At 38.2% G+C, this 18,551-nt stretch overlaps 1 protein-coding gene across 3 annotated transcripts in view; it reads right to left on the reverse strand.

Moving 5' to 3' along the window:
* The window catches only part of MCCC1 (methylcrotonoyl-CoA carboxylase 1), a 62,457-nt gene that overhangs the window by 25,031 nt on the left and 18,875 nt on the right, over window positions 1–18,551 (reverse strand). For 2 of the 3 annotated variants that reach the window (XM_036851002.1, XM_036851003.1), the window contains 5 exons: window positions 17,074–17,195; window positions 16,509–16,656; window positions 16,299–16,420; window positions 8,043–8,154; window positions 6,375–6,456 (listed from right to left, as the gene is read on the reverse strand). In XM_036851002.1, the coding sequence (XP_036706897.1) occupies window positions 6,375–6,456; window positions 8,043–8,154; window positions 16,299–16,420; window positions 16,509–16,656; window positions 17,074–17,195 (586 nt within the window). The remainder of the gene's footprint in view (window positions 1–6,374; window positions 6,457–8,042; window positions 8,155–16,298; window positions 16,421–16,508; window positions 16,657–17,073; window positions 17,196–18,551) is intronic. The other variant, XM_036851005.1, reaches the window with a different exon arrangement.

Consider the following 18,551-nt stretch of genomic DNA (forward strand, 5'->3'; position numbering starts at 1 on the left):
CTTTTGTGTTTGAATTTTTTTCACTTAGCCTAAGGCTAATTCCATATAATTTAAAACTTGCTTTTCAAACTGTGGAGGAGTTAGTGGATTGTAAAAATTTAGTGAAGACTTCCAGTTTCTGGCCCAGCATGGAAGGAACTTAGAAGTTACCATTCCATTCTGACAACAAGAAAAAGCTGAATAAGATGAAAAATCAACAACTCTTCTTAGATGCATCACAGACATGAGGTTACAAGGCAAACCGCTGCCCCCCAAATTAGAGAGACAGAAAGGTGAAAACAGAGATTCACAACTTATTGGAACAGAAACCCATGAGCAAAACCTCTGTGGGAACAAGTACTGGAGAAGGAAAACCTGGACTGTAATTGACAAATTGCTGGAGGCTCAGTGTGGACAGTTCCAAGAGTTAAAAACCCCAGGGGGGATGAAGTTATAGGGAGCTCCCAACACTTTTATAAGTTTTACCTCCAGAAGCTCTACCAGGTCCTCACAGTGAACACTGGAGAAAAAAAATCCCTTGAGTTTCTAGCAGTGGGAGGGGAAAACGAACCATATGAAGTATGCCAGAGTTCTGTTCTTCTGAACAAGATCCGTCCTTCAGAGAAACTATTTTATTAGAGCCTAAACTATTGGGATTTTATCAGGGCCTAATTAATGTAATTGAGGGAAGAGAAATACACAACTCCAGCCATTCTGTCCCACATAAGGGAATAAATAAAAACCAAATAAACAAAAACCAACTGAAAAACACTGATGAAGTTCACAGTTCAGAGTGCAAGCACACCAAAAGACTTAGACTGAATCACAGGTCTATAGAACATTTCACCTTCCCTGTACCTAACCAATACACTACTAAAGACCTATTTACCACAGTTCCTTTTACCTGGTACATTAACCTCTGGCTATCAAGAACAAATTACATGGCATCCTAAGAGGCAAAAAACACAGTTTCGAGAGACTGAAAAAGCATCATAACCAGACTAAGATATGACAGAATTATAATTATCATAATTATCTGATAGAATTATCAGAACAAGAACTTAAAAACCCTTTAATTAATATGTTAAGGGTTTTAATGGAAAAAGTACACAACATGTAAGAACAGTTAAATATAAGTAGACATGGAAAGTTTAAGAAAGAAAAAAAAAATCTAAAGATCAAACATACCATTAGAGAAATGAAGAATGCCTTTGATGGACTTATCAGTAGATTGCACACAGCCAAGGAAAGAATCTCTGAGCTTGAGGACATGACAACAGAAACTTCCAAAATTAAAATCAAAGAGAAAAAAGACTGAAAAAAACAGAACAGAATATCCAAGAACTGTGGAGAACTAGAAAAGGTGTAACATATGCACAATGGGAATACCATAAGATAAGTAAAGAAGGGAACAAAAGCAGTATCTGAAGCAATAATGACTAAAATTTAATGTTGGACACTGAATCACTGATCCAGGGAGGTCAGAGAACACAAAGCAGGATAAATGCCAGAAAAACTACACCTAGGCAAACTATACCTACAATATCATTTTCAAAGTACAGAAAATCAAAAATCCTGAAAGAACCCAAGGAAAAAAAACACACCTTACTTATAAAAGAGAAAAGATAAGAATTACATCTGACTTCTCCTCAGAAACCATGCAACCAAGAACAGCAGAGTGAACTATTTAAAGTGTTGTCTAAAAAAATCATCAAGGGCTTCCCTGGTGGCGCAGTGGTTAAGAATCCGCCTGCCAATGCAGGGGACACAGGTTCGAGCCCTGGTCCGGGAAGATCCCACATGCCGCAGAGCAACTAAACCCGTGCGCCACAACTACTGAGCCTGCACTCTAGAGCCCGCAAGCCACAACTACTGAAGCCTGCGTGCTTAGAGCCCGTGCTCCGCAACGAGAAGCCACCACAGTGAGAAGCCCATGCACCGCAACGAAGAGTAGCCCCCGCTCACCGCAACTAGAGAAAGCCCATGTGCAGCAACGAAGACCCAATGCAGCCAAAAATAAATAATAAATAATAAATAAATAAATAAATTTCAAAAATCTATAAAGAAAGTCAGCCAAGTATAAAAAAAAAAAAACCATCAACCTAGAATTCTGTACCTTGTTAAGTTATCCTTCCAAAGTGAAGGAGAAATAAAGACTATCTTAGATAAACAAAAATTGAGAGAATTTATTGGCAGTAGACTTGCCCTGCAAGAAATGTTAAAAGAAGTTCTTCATAGCGAAGGAAATGAAATAGGGTCAATAATCCAAGACGTAACAATCTTTAATGTTTACGCATCTGAAAACAGGGTGTCAAAATACATCAGGTAAAAACTGAGAACTGCAAGAATAAATAGATGAATCCACTAATCAATTGGAGACTTTAATACCCCTCTATTAGAAATGGATAAACCCAGCAGGCAGAATATTAGTAAGGACATAGATGAACTCAATAGCACAGTCAATAAAATGGAATAATTGACACCTATAGACTAATTCATCCAACAACAGCAGATTACATATTGTCATACTTGCATGGAACAATCACCATGACAGACCACATTCAGGGCCACAGAAAAAGACCTTAACAAATTTAAAAGAATAGATAACATATAATGTCTGCTCTCAGACCACAATTAAACTAAAAATCAATAAATTGAACTAGAAATCATAACAGAAAGATAGCTGGAAAAAAATCCCCAAATACTTGCAGATTAAACAACACACTACTAAATAACACGTGTCAAAGAAGAAATCTCAAAAGAAATCTAAAAATTGTTTAAACTAGATGAATATGAGGATACAACTTTTCAAAATTTGTGAGATGCATAGAAAGCAGTATTAGATGGCAATTTATAGCACTGAATCCATATATTTGAAGAGAAGAAAGATCTACAATTAATCTAAGCTTCTACTTTAGGAAACTAAAAAAGGAAAAGCAAATTACTTTCAAGGTAAACAGAAGAAAAGAAATAATAGAGTAGAAATTCATGAAACTGAAGACAGAAAATAGAAAAAAAATCAACAAAACCAAAAGTTGGTTCTTTGAAAAGATCAATAAAAGTGATAAGCCTCTAGACAGGCTATCTAAGAAAAAAAGAGGACAGAAATTACTAATATCAGACATGAAGGAAGGAACATCACTACAGACCTTATGAACATTAAAAGGATAATAAAGGAATATTATTAACAACATTATGCTCACAAATTTAATAACCTAGATGAAATGGGCCAATTCCTTGAAAGACACAATCTGCCAAAACTCACACAAGCAAAAAACAGAATTTAAATAGGCCTATATCTATTAAAGAAATTGAAACAATCATTAATAACCTTCAAAACAGAAAGCAGCAGGCCCAGATTGGTTTACTGGTAAATTCTACCAAACACTGAAGGCAGAATTTATACCAATTTTCTACAATCTATTCCAGAAGACAGAATTTTTCCTAACTCATTCTATGAGGCCAGCGTTACCTTAATACCAAAACCAAAGATGTTACAAGGAAACTACAGACCAATATCTCTTAAGAACACTGATGAAGTAATCCTCAAGAAAATATTAGCAAATCAAATCCAACACGTATAAAAATCCCACCATGACCAGGTAAGATTTATCCCAGGTATGCAAGGCTGGTTCAACATTAGAAAATCAATTAATGTAATCTATCACATCAACAGGCTAAAGCAAAACCATGTGATCATATCAATAAATGCAGAAAAAGCATTTGATGAAATCTAGTACCCAATTATAATAAAAACTCTCAACAAACTAGAAACAGAGGGGAACCTCCTCAATTTGATAAAGAAGATTTACAAAAACCTACAGCTACCATCATACTTAATGGTGAGAAACTAGAAGTCTTCCCACTAAGATCAGAAATAAGGCAAGGATGTCCACTTTCACCACTCCTTTTCAACATCATACCTATCATACAGAAGTCCTATCTAATACAGTAAGACAAGAAAAGGAAATAAATGGTATATAGATTGGGAAAGAAGAAATAAAACTGACTGTTCACAGATGACTTGATCATCTTTATAAAAAAGTTGACAAAAAAACCTCCTGGAACTAATAAGTGACCATATCATGGTTGCAGGATACAAGGTTAATATACAAAAGTCAATTGTTCTCCGACATACCAGCAAACAAGTTGAATTTGAAATTAAAAACACAATACTATTTACATTAGCACCCTCCCCCATGAAATAGGTATAAATCTAACAGAATATGTATAAGATCTATATGAGGAAACTATAAAATTCTGGTAAAAGAAGTCAAAGAAGAATTAAATAAATGGAGAAATATTCCATGTTCATGGGTGGGAAGACTCAACATTGTCAAGATGTCAGTTCTTCCCAACTTGTTATATAGAGTCAATGCAACCCCAATCAAAATCCCAGCAAGTTATTTTGTGGATATCAAAAAACTGATTCTAACGGTTATACGGAGAGGCAAAAGACCCGAATAACCAACTCAGTCTGACAAAATGACAAAATGGGAAGACTGACACTATCTGAATTCAAGACTTACTATAAAGCTACAGTAATCAAATCAGTTAAGTACCAGTGAGAGAACAAATAGATCAGTGGAACAGAATAGAGAGTCCAGAAATAGACCCACATAAATATAGACAACTGATCTTTGACAAAGGAGCAAAGGCAATACAATGGAGAAAAAACTGTCTTTTCAAGAAACGGTGCTGGAACAACTGGGCAACTACATGCAAAAAAAAAAAAAAAAAAAGAATCTCAGCACAGACCTTACAAAAATTAACTCAAAATGGTTCAAAGACCTAAATGTAAAACACAAAACCATAAAACTCCTAGAAGACAACACAGGAGAAAACCTAGTTGACCTTGAGCATGGTGATGTCCTTTTAGATACAACAGCAAAGGCATGATCCAAGAAAAAAATAATTGATAAACTGGACTTCACTAAAATTAAAAACTTCTGCTTGGTGAAAGACAATGTCAACAGAATGCAAAAACTAGCCACAGACTGAGAGAAAATATTTGCAAGAGGTACATCTGATGAAGGACTGTTATCTAATATATAAAGAACCCTTAAAGCTCGACAATAAGAAAGCAAACAACCCAATTAAAAAATGGGCAAAAGACCTGAAGAGACACCTCACCAAAGACATACAGATGGCAAGTAAGCATATGAGAAGATGCTCCATATCATATGTTATCAGGAAAATGCAAATTAAAACACTGAGATATCACTACACACGTATTAGAGTAGCCATAATCTGGAACACTGACAACACCAAATGCTGGTGAGGATGTGGAGCAACAGGAACTCTCATACTCTGCTGGTGGAAATGCAAAATGGTACAGCCACTTTGGAACACTTTGGCAGTTTCTTACAAAACTAAACATACTCTTACCATGTGATCCAGCAATCATACTTCTTGGTATTTACTCAAATGAACTGAAGCTGTGTCTACACAAAACCCTGTACACAGATGTTTATAGTAGCTTTATTTATAATTACCAAACTTGGATGTCCTTCAGTAGGTCAGAAGATAAGTAAACTGTGGTACATCCAGACAATGGAATATTATTCAACACTAAACAGAAATGAGCTATCAAGCCATGAAAAGATATGGAGGAAACTTAAATACATACTACTTAAATACATATTACTAAGTGAAAGAAGCCATCCTGAAAAGGCTACATACTGTATGATTCCAACTATGTAACATTTTAGAAAAGACAAAACTATAGAAGCAATAAAGAGATCAGTGGTTGTCAGGGGTTGGAGGCAGGGAGGAATGAAGAGCATATTTAGGACACTGAGACTATTCTGTAAGATATTACAATGGTGGATACATGTTGGACACGTGTCATTATATATTTCTCCAAACTCACAGAATGTACAACATCAAGAGCAACCCTAATGTAAACTATGGACCCTGGGTGATAATGATGTGTCCATGTAGGTTCATCAGTTGTAACAAAAGCACTGCTCTGGTGCTGGATGTCGACAGTGGGGGAGGCTGTGTTGGGGGGGGACAGGGGGTGTGGGAACTCTTTGAACTTGCTGCTCAATTGTGCTGTGAACCTAAAACTGCTCTAAAACATTTAAGTTTACTAATTTTGAAAAATGCAAAAAAATCGTTTTAGCGATTTTATTTCAAAATAGGATAGAAAATATCAAATAGCATTATACAGAATTAGGCTAAGTACTGTTTAGTGACTTTTTTCCCCAAATATACATGTATATAAACATAAACACGTTTACATACTGGTTCTCAACGTAAAATGTACTTCTTAATGTGGATATAGTCAAAAAAGTTTGAAAGCCAATGATTTCAAAGCTGTATGTTTCGTTTGCCTTTCAAAACACAAATGAATTTTCCTCCTCCTCTGTTAGAAGCCAATCTTGACATACCTGCGCCAACATAATTTACAGCTTTAGCAGCTCTGACTGCAGCTTCTCCGAGCTTTTTTCTTACTTCAGGTTTAATACCAGGCTATGAAAAAAATATTTGAAATAAATTTCCATTAGTACTTTGTTCTACTAGAAGTTTCCATTAAGATTCAATAGTACATTTCTATGTATCAAATATTGCATTAAAGAGATAATAAGGATAAATATCTGATGTTATACATTTCATCATGAAATACTGTCTTATACCACAGTTCAACTGTCCCTATACCAAAGTTTAATGATTCTGTTAGTAATTTCTATGAATTGCAGATATTACTTAGCATAATGACATATCTCTGTCCCTTGTACCTACAAAATAACTATCTTTTCTTTTCTTTTTTTTTTTTTGGCCATGCTGTGCGGCTTGCAGGATCTTAGATCCCCAACCAGGGATGGAACCCAGGCCCACAACAGTGAAAGCACTTAGTCCTAACCACTGGACTGCCACAGAATTCCCCAAAATAACTTTCATGATCATATGTCCACTTAAAATTACATATATCAATACAAAAACTTTGAATAATTTCTATTTGTTTCAAGATCATAAAGCAATCTGGGTCATATGCCCAATAATTATCTTGGAATAATGGTAAATGTTGAGATTGCAAGTTAATAAGAAAGGTTCAGGGACTTCCCTGGTGGTCCAGTGGTTAAGATTTCGCACTTCCACTGCAGGGGGCGCAGGTTCAATCCCTGGTTGGGGAAATAAGATCCCGCGTGCCGTGCATGGCACGGCCAAAAAAAAAAAAGGTTCATAAAATGTCTATCAATAAGTAGGCAAAGCCTTTTAACATTGTTAAATGGTGCTCTACAGATTTTTATTTAAGCAATCACTGCTTGAAAATAAGGCTTTATTGAAATTATTGTTGACATTTACTTCAGACGGTATAATATACTCTGCAACAGAAATTAAGTTTTGAATACAGTATGAGAATAACTAACTGATTAATCAGAAACCTTAGATCTCTGACCTTTTAGAAATACATATTGAAAAAAACATGCATATAACTTTGGACAAGAGGCCTACGGCAGTAGCAGATTCCAAAGAAATGTAAATCTGAAAATAGGTAATCCTAGGAGTAGGCCTTGACCCGGGTGACAACCTGAGTCAATCAAGAGGTAGACTCAGATGTAAACAATTGTAAGGGGGCAAAAGTGGCCAAATAAGAGCAAATCCAAATCTCTCCTCTACACAACATAACCTTTAAGTTGGGAAGATGATTAATATATTTTAGGAACATCTGAAACACCAGTTAAAAGAATGTTCTTCATAAAAAATACATTCAATTAACAAGACCATTCCATTCCTCAAACACGCTAATTAATTACAATTTAAAATCTCCATGGAAACGGTAGCTGTTCACTGTAAGTCAGATACTACTTGGATCAGAGCAGATTTTCCCAGATACCATCCAGAAGGATCATGGTCTTAGTGCGCCCTCAGTATGGTAGCCCCAGAATATCAACCCTTCCTCATCCCCAACACTGCAGTGAGGCTGTATTACTACTGGGGAATGTTGTTCAGCAGGACTTGGGGGGAATACTAGCTTCACAGATTTCTGACCCAAAAGTCAGTGACTGAGATTTACAATATAGAGAAGCTGACAAATTTCTTTACAAGATCCTTACCCCTGGGGCCTCCTCAATGATCTTCTGATGTCTCCTCTGTACACTACAGTCTCTTTCAAACAAGTACACAGCATTGCCATGGTGGTCACCAAACACCTGGACTTCCACATGCCTATTTAAAAACCCAATGAGAAGTTTCCATTTGTAGGTTGAACATTCAAGAAAAAAAAATTATATATATGAAATGAGTGAGAAATAAGAAAAGACAGAAAACACTGGATACCATATTTATGACCTCACAGTAGGGGCAAGTCGCAAGTACAAACTGCCAAGGAAAAGACTGATAAATCTGAATACATCAAAATTACAAGTTATAGTCACAATTCATGTATCCTCAAAAAGTCAATGAAAACATATTTTTATGATCAGTGGATTTTAAAAAAGCAACTCTTACAGTCAGATTTTATAAACTAAGGCAGACTGGAAATTATAATGGCTCATCCATAGAAAGGTTAAGAAATAAATTTATATGGATCATTCATTTTTTAAGAATATACTAACATTAGGCTTCCCTGGTGGCGCAGTGGTTGAGAATCTGCCTGCCAATGCAGGGGACACAGGTTCGAGCCCTGGTCTGGGAAGATCCCACATGCCGCGGAGCAACTAGGCCCGTGAGACACAATTACTGAGCCTGCGCGTCTGGAGCCTGTGCTCCACAACAAGAGACGCCACGATAGTGAGAGGCCCGCACACCGCGATGAAGAGTGGCCCCCACTTGCTGCAACAAGAGAAAGCCCTCGCACAGAAACAAAGACCCAATGCAGCCATAAATAAATATAAAAATAAATTTTAAAAAATTAAAAAAAAAGAATATACTAACATTAAATCATAAAAAACAAAAAAAGGAACTTTAATGTTGAGTGTAAAATAGTAAAATTATCAGAAGTCATATTAAGAGTAAATGCAGGACTTCCCTGGTGGCGCAGTGGTTAAGAATCCGCCTGCCAATGCAGGGGACATGGGTTCGAGCCCTGGTCCAGGAAGATCCCACATGTCGTGGAGCAACTAAGCCCGTGTGCCACAACTACTGAGCCCTCACACCACAACTACTGAAGCCCGCACGCCTAGAGCCCATGCCTCCACAACAAGAGAAGCCACCACAATGAGAAGCCTGCTCATTGCAACTAGAGAAAGCCCGCGTGCAGTAACGAAGACCCAATGCAGCCAAAAATAAATAAATAAATAACTTTATTAAAAAAAAAAGAGAAAAAGAGTAAATGCACGTAACACTTAAGAAAATAAGGGTAACACAGACCATTTGGTGAACATGAAAGCATTCTTCTCAGATTCATTTTGATATGTTCATACTGTAGTTCACCTCACACATTCACCACCATAATACAGAAATGAGTGACCAGCAAGCATTTTTTTCTGTTGAGTTTTTAAAATAAAAATTGTCAAACATAGAAGAAATTTTTTAAAAACCCAGAAAGTCTTATAAATGTACTATTTCAGCACAGTGGCTCATTTCTTTTCCTTTCTGTTTACCTCATGAAACACTTCATTAAACCACTTGGAAGAATTTTTTTTCTTGATATATCATTTCTACTGAATGTTCCATTTAAAAATTTCCAACTTGTCCAACATATTCTCTTGACAAAATAATAGGAGCTGATTTCTTCCTTTTGGATGTGCCTCCTTGATCTTTCCTCCTATTTGTATTTACCCTTAAGCTACTAACACCAAACACATTCTTGCTATTATTATTTTGAATAAACTTATCTGTGAGATCAATTAAGAATAAAAAAACCAAGAGATTTTATTTTGCCTTTGTTTATTCTTTCTCTATCGTTCTTCTTTTCTTTATAGAGATCCAAGTTTCTGACCTGCATCATTTTCCTTCTCCTTAAAGAACTTAACCATTTCTTGTAAAGCAAGTCTACCGGTGACAAATTCCCTCAATTTTTGCTTGTCTGAGGAAGTCCTTATTTCTCCTTCAAGTGTGAAGGATAATTTCACTGGACACAGAATATATAGGCTGATTTTTTTTCTTTCAACCCTTTATAAATATCTTACTCCACTCTATTCTTTTTTTTTCTTGAAAATATGCAGTGTTTATTTTAACAGTCCACTCTTCTTAAGTCTGATGTATTTCTTTTTTTTTTTAATTTGTTCACGACCCACTATTCTATTTTTTTTGACATCTTTATTGGAGTATAATTGCTTTACAATGGTGTGTAGGTTTCTGCTGTACAACAAAGTGAATCAGCTATACATATACATATATCCCCATATCTCCTCCCTCTTGCTTCTCCGTCCCACCCTCCCTATCCCACCCCTCTAGGTGGTCACAAAGCACTGAGCTGATCTCCCTGTGCTATGTGGCTGCTTCCTACTAGCTATGTCTGATGTATTTCTTATCCTTGCTCCTCTATAGATAAGGTGTTTTTCCCTTGTAGCTTTTTTCAAGACTTTTTTTGTCTTTGGTTTCCTGCAGTTTTAATATGATTCAAAAAATTTTTGACATTTATCCTGCTTTTGGTATACCCTGAACTTCCTGGTTCTATAATTTGGTGTATGTCATTAATTTTGGAAATATCTTGGCCATTATTACTTCAAATATTTCTCCTGCCTCTTTCTTTCTTCTCCTTGTAGTATTCAAATGATGCATATATTACACCTTTTAAAATTGTCCCACAATTCTCAGATATTATGTTCTGTTTGTTTGTTTTCATTATTTCTCTTTGCATTTCAATTTGGGAAGTTTCCACTGACATAAGTTCAAGGTCACTGTTCCTTTTCTCAGCTGTGTCCAGTCTACCCTGAGCCCATCAAATGCATTCCTCATTTCTGTTACAATGTTTTTGATTCCTGGCATTTTCTTTTGATTTTTTTTCTTAGAGTTTCCATCTCTCTGCTTACATTACCCATATGTTCTTGCATGTCACCTACTGCTCCATTAGGGCCCTTAACATATTAGTTACTTTAAATTCTAAACCTGATAATTCCAAAATTTGTGTCATATTTCAGTCTGGTTCTGATGCTTGCTTTTTCTCTTCAGACCATGCTTTTCTTGTCTTTCAGCACGCCCTGTAATTTTTTTTGGTTAAATGCCAGGCATAATGAGTCACAGAACAGGAACTGAGGTGAACAAAACTTTCACGTGAGGTTTTATGTTAGCCTGGCTAGGAGGCAGGCTGTGTTCAATGTCTGCAGTAGCTACAGGTGCCAGAGGCTTCAGTTCCCTCTAGTGTCCTTGCTTTGTTTTTTCTCCTTTTGTCTTTGGGTTTCCCTAAGAACTCCTTAATCAGAGTCTGTGTCTTGCAGCTCTTTCAGTTGTAACCTGGTTATTATACAGGAGCCCTGGTGACATGGCAGTAGGGTGTGGGCAAGGGAAAGCATTCTATAATCTTAGGATTAAATCTCAGTCTTTCAGTGGGTCTGTGTCCCTCAGAAGTGTTTCTCAGCTTTTTTTTTTTTTCTTCCCTTACGTGAAACAGGAAGACTAGAGTTGGCTAACTGCCCTTCCCCCGGGACAGAAAAGGCTCTGGCAAAGTTTCCCTTAAGAGTGCTGGCCTTTGGTAGGGAGAAGAGACAGCTCTGGGTCTATTTCAGAATGGTTTCTTTTTTCCTCCTCCTGCCCCAAAATGTGAGGGAATTTTTCTTGGATTTTCACTCTGAGAACTTGGTGGTGTCCTTGGAGGAAAAACCTATGAAAATGTGGGGTTCCCCCTAACACTGGGCCCTCCCCATCAAGCTAGTCCACACGCAGCCTCTAGTAATTTGTCTAAATTCCCATTTAAGTGTCCCTATCAGCTAATGGCTCCCGCAGCTTCTGCTCTACGTTAGCTGACCTTGGCTGGGATTTGCTGTCTTCACTTGCCTGCCCAGATTTCAGGGTGGTGGTTTGCCTTGTGGCCTCAGTTCTCTGATGGGTCTAAAATTCATTGATTTTTATTTTGTTCAGATTTTTACTTGCTTTTTGGGTGTGAGTAACAACTTCTATGCTCTTTGCATGTTGGAGCTGAGCTGTTTGTTTTTCAAATTCCAATTGTAAAACTTCACCACGTCCACTGACTCTCCCTTATCCTTTAGCTGCTCCAGGGAAGGAGGCACTAGAGCAGGAACTCTAGGTTCTGAAGTGAACATACAGGGGCCCCACCAGGAGCACAACATAGCTCTTTTCTGACTTCTCAGAAGCTGGAAACACTTTTCCTTTGGTTGTTTACAAGGGAAGCTCATTGAGGATCTGTGTTCTGTTAGGATTTCTGTGGTTGTCAAATCACTCTTGTTATTTTCCCTTTTCTGATGATCCTTTTCTGTGTTGCTTTATCTAACTTAGAGATTCTGGAGCACAGTGTCTGAGAACCAAGAAGTGCGTCAAATCCCAGCCACTTCAATTCAGCCACTGCTGGGGTCTGGCGAGACAGACAGATGCAGCTGGTTTCTAGTAGGAATGCCTTGATGTTTTCTAAGAGTTCTAAAATTTTTATTTTCCTATTCACATTTTTTAAAATAGATTTTTAAAATTAATTAATTAATTTATTTATTTATTTATTTATTGGCTGCGTTGGGTCTTCATTGCTGTGCATGGGCTTTTCTCTAGTTGTGGCGAGCGGGGGCTACTCTTCGTTGCGGTGCGTGGGCTTCTCATTGCGGTGGCTTCTCTTGTTGCGGAGCACAGGCTCTAGGCGTGTGGCCTTCAGTAGTTGTGGCACATGGGCTCAGTTGCTGTGGCTCGCGGGCTCAGTAGTTGTGGCTCGCGGGCTTAGTTGCTCCACGCCACGTGGGATCTTCCCGGACCAGGGCTTGAACCCGTGACCCCTGCATTGGCAGGCGGATTCTTAACCACTGCGCCATCAGGGAAGTCCCATGGCATTGGCTTTGACAAATATTTGCCTCCTAGAAGCTTTATCAGTAAGATGAAGAGACATGCAGTAGCCAGTCTTCCACTGGACAGAGCAGGAGTGGCCTGCGTGGCTGTCAGGGTTCGGCCCGCGTGGCTGCCAGGGTTCGGCCCAGAGGAGACTCCACAACCCTCTGGAAACATCTCCCCCTCTCTCAACTGTCTTTAAAAACCTTCGCAAAACTTTCCCTCACCCGCTGTGTTACAAAGATCTAACTAAAATAGACCTCCCTATAGTTTCTACCCAAAGGTAAAAAAAAAAAAAATGTCCCATTCCTTTTTCACATAAAAACAGTGCAATTGAGAAATGCAAATCAAAACTACAAAGAGGCATCACCTCACCCCGGTCAGAACGGCCATCATCAAAAAATCCACAAACAGTAACTGCTAGAGAAGGTGTGGAGGAAAGGGAACCCTCCCGCACTGTTGGTGGGAATGTAAACTGGCACAGCCACTATGGAGAACAGCATGGAGGCTCCCCAGGAAGCTAAAAATAGAGCTACCATACGATCTAGCAATCCCACTCTTGGGCATATATCCAGAGAAAAACATGGTTCAAAAGGATACATGCACCCCAGTGTTCACTGTAGTGCTGTTTACAATAGCCAGGACATGGAAGCAACCCAAATGTCCATCAACAGACGAACGGACAAAGAAGATGAGGTACATATATCAATGGAATATCACTCAGCCACCAAAAAGAACGAAACAATGCCATCTGCAGCAACATGGATGAAACTGGAGACCATCATACTAAGTGAAGTCAGACAGAGAAAGACAAATATCATATATGACTCATATGCAGAATCTGCTTGACCCAAAAGGCTGGGGAGGTGAAGCCTCTTAAGCAGGAGCTATTGTTTCCTTTCAAAGCAGGGGATGGAGGGATCTGCTGAGAACCGAGAAGAGAGAGCCCTCACAACCTCTGGCCTCTGCTTCCTCTGTGGCTGCCCCAGCCAGATTTCCTCATCTCATCTGTTCCTTTTCTCGTCCAAAGTCACATGCAGGACCCATTACATAATTTATGGATCCATTGCAAAATGAAAATGCAGGGCCCCTTTTAAAATGTTATTAAGAATTTTAAGATGCCTCCATGGGGTATTAAACCAAATATGGACCCTTCTGAGCTCAGGGCCCTGTGCAACTGCCCAGGTCACATGCCTCGGAAATGGGTCCTGGTCTCATGATTCATGTGTGTGTTAGGTCAGGAGCTGGATCTGAGTCTTCTGCTCATGAAGGTGCTATACAAGGTCAGTTACTGGAGGCCCTGGAGCGGCCAGACAGGCATCGGCAGGCAGATGTGACTCTGAGAACTGGTCGATACTTAACCTTCTGGCCCTGCTTCTCCATCTGTAACAGGGATCATGATACCCTCTCACATTTTTAATCCCTCTAGAATGTGCACTGAATGTGAAGTGAGGAAGGAATCTGATTCTTTTTTAATCCTCTAAAATAGTACACTTTGAAGACTGTTATCTATCCCAACCTTTCAGATAAGCTCAATGGGTCTGATCAGATTTATTATACAGTACATCTTGATTTCTACTTTTCTCAGTTATCAGCACCACCTTGACAATCTTCTGGTACTCCATTAACTCAACAGATAATTATTTAGCAGAATATAAAATAGTGATTATCATGATATTGAAATGTTATTACTAGAAAACACAGAAGAGAAATATGTAGAAATGCTAATACTTATATTAGGAGAATGAGCTTATGACTGACTTTGTTTTCCATCTCTTGTATTTTCCAAGTTTGTAATGTATTCATATTATTTCTATATTTAAAAAAATATTACTGATGCCTATCATGAAGAAAATAATGCCAGGTAATATATATGGGAAAACAAAAAGAAAGAAACTACCAGGTCCTTGATTCCCAGGAGCTTTCCAGGTATTGAGAGAATAAATTACAATGTGAGGTAATATTTAGCTAACGTTTCACAAGTAAAGAATCTACATCTTCAAAAATGTCGCAGGCGTTGAGTTACAGTCACTGAAATAGCTAGCTGATCTCTCCACGACAATTTTAACTCAAGAGTGTGCCGACGTGGATAGTTAGCCTACCCTTTTCGGAAAGATACTGTGGAAAGGAACCTTCAATTTACCTTAGAACTTCCTCCATTTTTGCCTTATTTCCCACTAATACGTGGCATACGTTGTGCGCTCCTTATCAACTGGCCTATTTTGAGATTGACTTTTTTGGTTTTTTTAACTATCACATTCTAAATGAATTTAATTACTGTGCCATGCTCAGGGACAGTTCTAAGTTTTGTAGGGCTTGAAACAAAAACAATTTGGGAGCCCACTTTAAGATGAGTACAAAATTGGGTACAGGATCTTCAAAGAGGTTCATGCAAGAGAAGGGCCTGAAGCTTTAGTTCATTACCTTCAAGGTAAATCTCTCTCTGGTCATGGTCCCCAAATGAATTTTTCTCTATAAAGTCACTTGACTTACAGGTTTATGTGTGTGTGTGTGTGTGTGTGTGTGTGTGTGTGTGTATTTAACACAAAATCTATAAAACAAGAAGCTTCTATAATCAATATCTTATTTTAAGCAATACACATGAAAATAAAATTCCTGATAATAAAATAAATTAGAAATCCACATAGTATCTGCTATAGTGGTACCCAGAGAAGCAGTTCGGTGTGGTCACTTAGAGTGTGAATTCTGGAGTCAAACTGCCTGGATTCATATCCCAGCTTCACCACTTCCCAGCTGGGAGACCTCAGGCAAGTCAGATGACCACTCTGTTGCTCAGTATTTTCACCTGAAAAATGGCAACAGGGTCCACCTAATGGGATTGTTGCAGGAATTAGACTAGAAATAGAAGGATAGCAAGATTATTACTTAGTATATGTAAAATACTTAGAACCTGGCACATGGTTAAGTGCAATACAAGGGTGAGCTATTAGTATATTTGTTAACATATCACTCACAATTCAATTTGGCTAACTATTACAATTTTCTGAGCATCTCAAATGATGCTTTATCTGTAAGATAAAGCTTAGTTTCTTACAAGAATTTTTTTTTATTTTGAAAAGACTCTAAATTCCATCAACAAGAAATGAATTGAGGACCTCCCTGGTGGCACAGTGGTTAAGAATCCGCCTGCCAATGTAGGGGACACGGGTTCGATCGCTGCTCTGGGAAGATCTCACATGCCGCAGAGCAACTATGCCCGTGCGCCACAACTACTGAGCCTGTGCTCTGGAGCCCGCGAGCCACAACTACTGAGCCCACATGCCACAACTACTGAAGCCCGGGCGCCTAGAGCCCGTGCTCTGCAACAAGAGAAGCCACTGCAATGAGAAGCCCGCGCACCACAACGAAGACCCAACGCAGCCAAAAATAAATTAATTAATTAATTTAAAAAAATTTGAGTCGGAAAAAAAAGCTGAACCCACCTTGGTGTGTCCACAAACTTCTCAATCAGCATCGCATCATCGTTGAAAGACTTCTTAGCTTCTCTCTGCGCTGATTCTAACTGCTCTTGAAATTCTTTTTCGGATCTAATGATCCTCATACCCTAAGATGGAAAGATAGTTACGACTACAACGTAAGTAAAACAAATTAGACTAGCCCAAAATGGAAAACACGAGCATGTGCAATCTTACTTTTCCTCCTCCACCACGGACGGCTTTAATCATGACGGGGTAACCGACTCTCCTAGCATGCTCTTTCAGGCATTGGTCTGATTGGTCATCTCCGTGATAACCTTCCACAACAGGCACTCCAGCAGCAGCCATGATGGATTTGGCTGTGCTTTAGAATAAAAAAACCAAGATGCCCCAAATCTATGAATTATTTCATACAAGGGAAACACAAATACTTCCTAGTATATAAAATACAATGGAACTTTAAAAATAAAACATTCCATAGGTAAAAGGACTATAGTCTGAGACAACAAATATTAATACAAATGTTAAAATATCTATTAGTTTTCTCAATCCAGTTTTCATGTGGTAGCTCATTCCACCTTGTTTTTAATCCCCCAAAACTGATTAACACATTGATTAGAAACACTAATTAGTTGAATATTTTCTGTAACTCACTGTAGTGGCAAATAAATAACTTTTGCCTATGATGACAAAAGGGTATAATTAACATGTCTATTATAGTTAAAACAAACCATTTCAATTAGTCTTCCTATGGCTGTATTTAAAAGATATAAACTCATACCTCTTTATACCCATGTCTCTAATTGCTGATGAAGGAGGACCTATAAAAATAATTCCTTCTTGCTTACACAGTTCGGCAAATTCCATGTTTTCTGAGAGAAAACCATATCCCGGATGGATAGCCTAGAAAGGAGAAATGAAAGGATAAACCTTCTAGTGCTCCACTGGCAGACTCTGATGCAGGTGATGGAATCTTCCTCTGGGGAGGCCTCTCCCTATACTGGTGATAGGTATACTGTGGTCTCTATCAGAATATGTTTCTAAAGAGAGGTTTCTTTAGAACTTTAATACTAAAGTTCTAAAGCTTTACCCAAACCAGAAAAATCTATATTTCTTTTCATTATGGTAATACACACATCAAATTTACCATTTTAACCACTGTTCAGTGTATAGTTCAGTGGCATTAAGTACATTCACAATGTTGTGCAACCATTACCATCATCCATCATCCCCCAAAGAAACTCTATACCTATTAAATAGTAATTCCCCATTCCCTGATAACCTCTATTGTACTTTCCATCTCTATGAATCTGCCTATTCTCCGTACCTGATAAAAGTGGAATCATACAATATTTGTCCATTTGTCTCTGGCTTATTTTATTTAGCATGGTGTTTTTCAAGGTTGATCCATGTATCAGAATTTCATTCCTTTTTATGGCTGACTAATGATCCACTGCAGGTATATTCCACATTTTGTTCATCCATTCATCTGTTGATGGACGTGTGGATTGTTTCTATCTTTTGGCTATCGTGAATAATGCCACTATGAACACTGGTGTTCAAATACCTGTTTGAGTTCCTGCTTTAAATTCTTTTAGGTATTGGGTTGGCCAAAAAGTGCCTTTGGTTTTTAAGTAAAAATAAAAGACACATTTTTCATTTTCACCGTGAACTTCATTGAACAACGAATTCACCCTTTTGTTCCACTACCTTCTGCCATTTTTCAGGCAACTTCATAATTCCATCTTCCCAAAACTTTTTAGCTTTTTGAGCAAAAAACTGTTCCAGGTGCCTTTTACAGTCTTCCAGGGAATTGAAATTTTTTCCATTAAGATAACTTTGTAAAGACTAAAATAAATGGAAATCCGAAGGTGCAATGTCTGGTGAATATGGTGGATAAATCAGAACTTCCCAGCCAAGCTGTAACAGTTTTTGCCTGGTCAACAAAGAAACATGCGGTCTTGCATTATTCTGACGGAAGGTTATGCGTTTTCTGTTGACTAATTCTGGACGCTTTTCATCGAGTGCTGCTTTTAGTTGGTCTAATTGGGAGCAGTACTTGTTGGAATTAATCGTTTGGTTTTCCAGAAGGAGCTCATAATAGAGGACTCCCTTCCAACCCCACCATATATACAACATCACCTTCTTTGGATGAAGACCGGCCTTTGGTGTGGTTGGTGGTGGTTCATTGCACTTGCCCCACGATCTCTTCTGTTCCACATTATTGTACTGTATCCACTTTCCATCACCCATCACAAT

Source organism: Balaenoptera musculus, chromosome 4, assembly GCF_009873245.2.
Source record: "Balaenoptera musculus isolate JJ_BM4_2016_0621 chromosome 4, mBalMus1.pri.v3, whole genome shotgun sequence".
Taxonomy (NCBI): domain Eukaryota; kingdom Metazoa; phylum Chordata; class Mammalia; order Artiodactyla; family Balaenopteridae; genus Balaenoptera; species Balaenoptera musculus.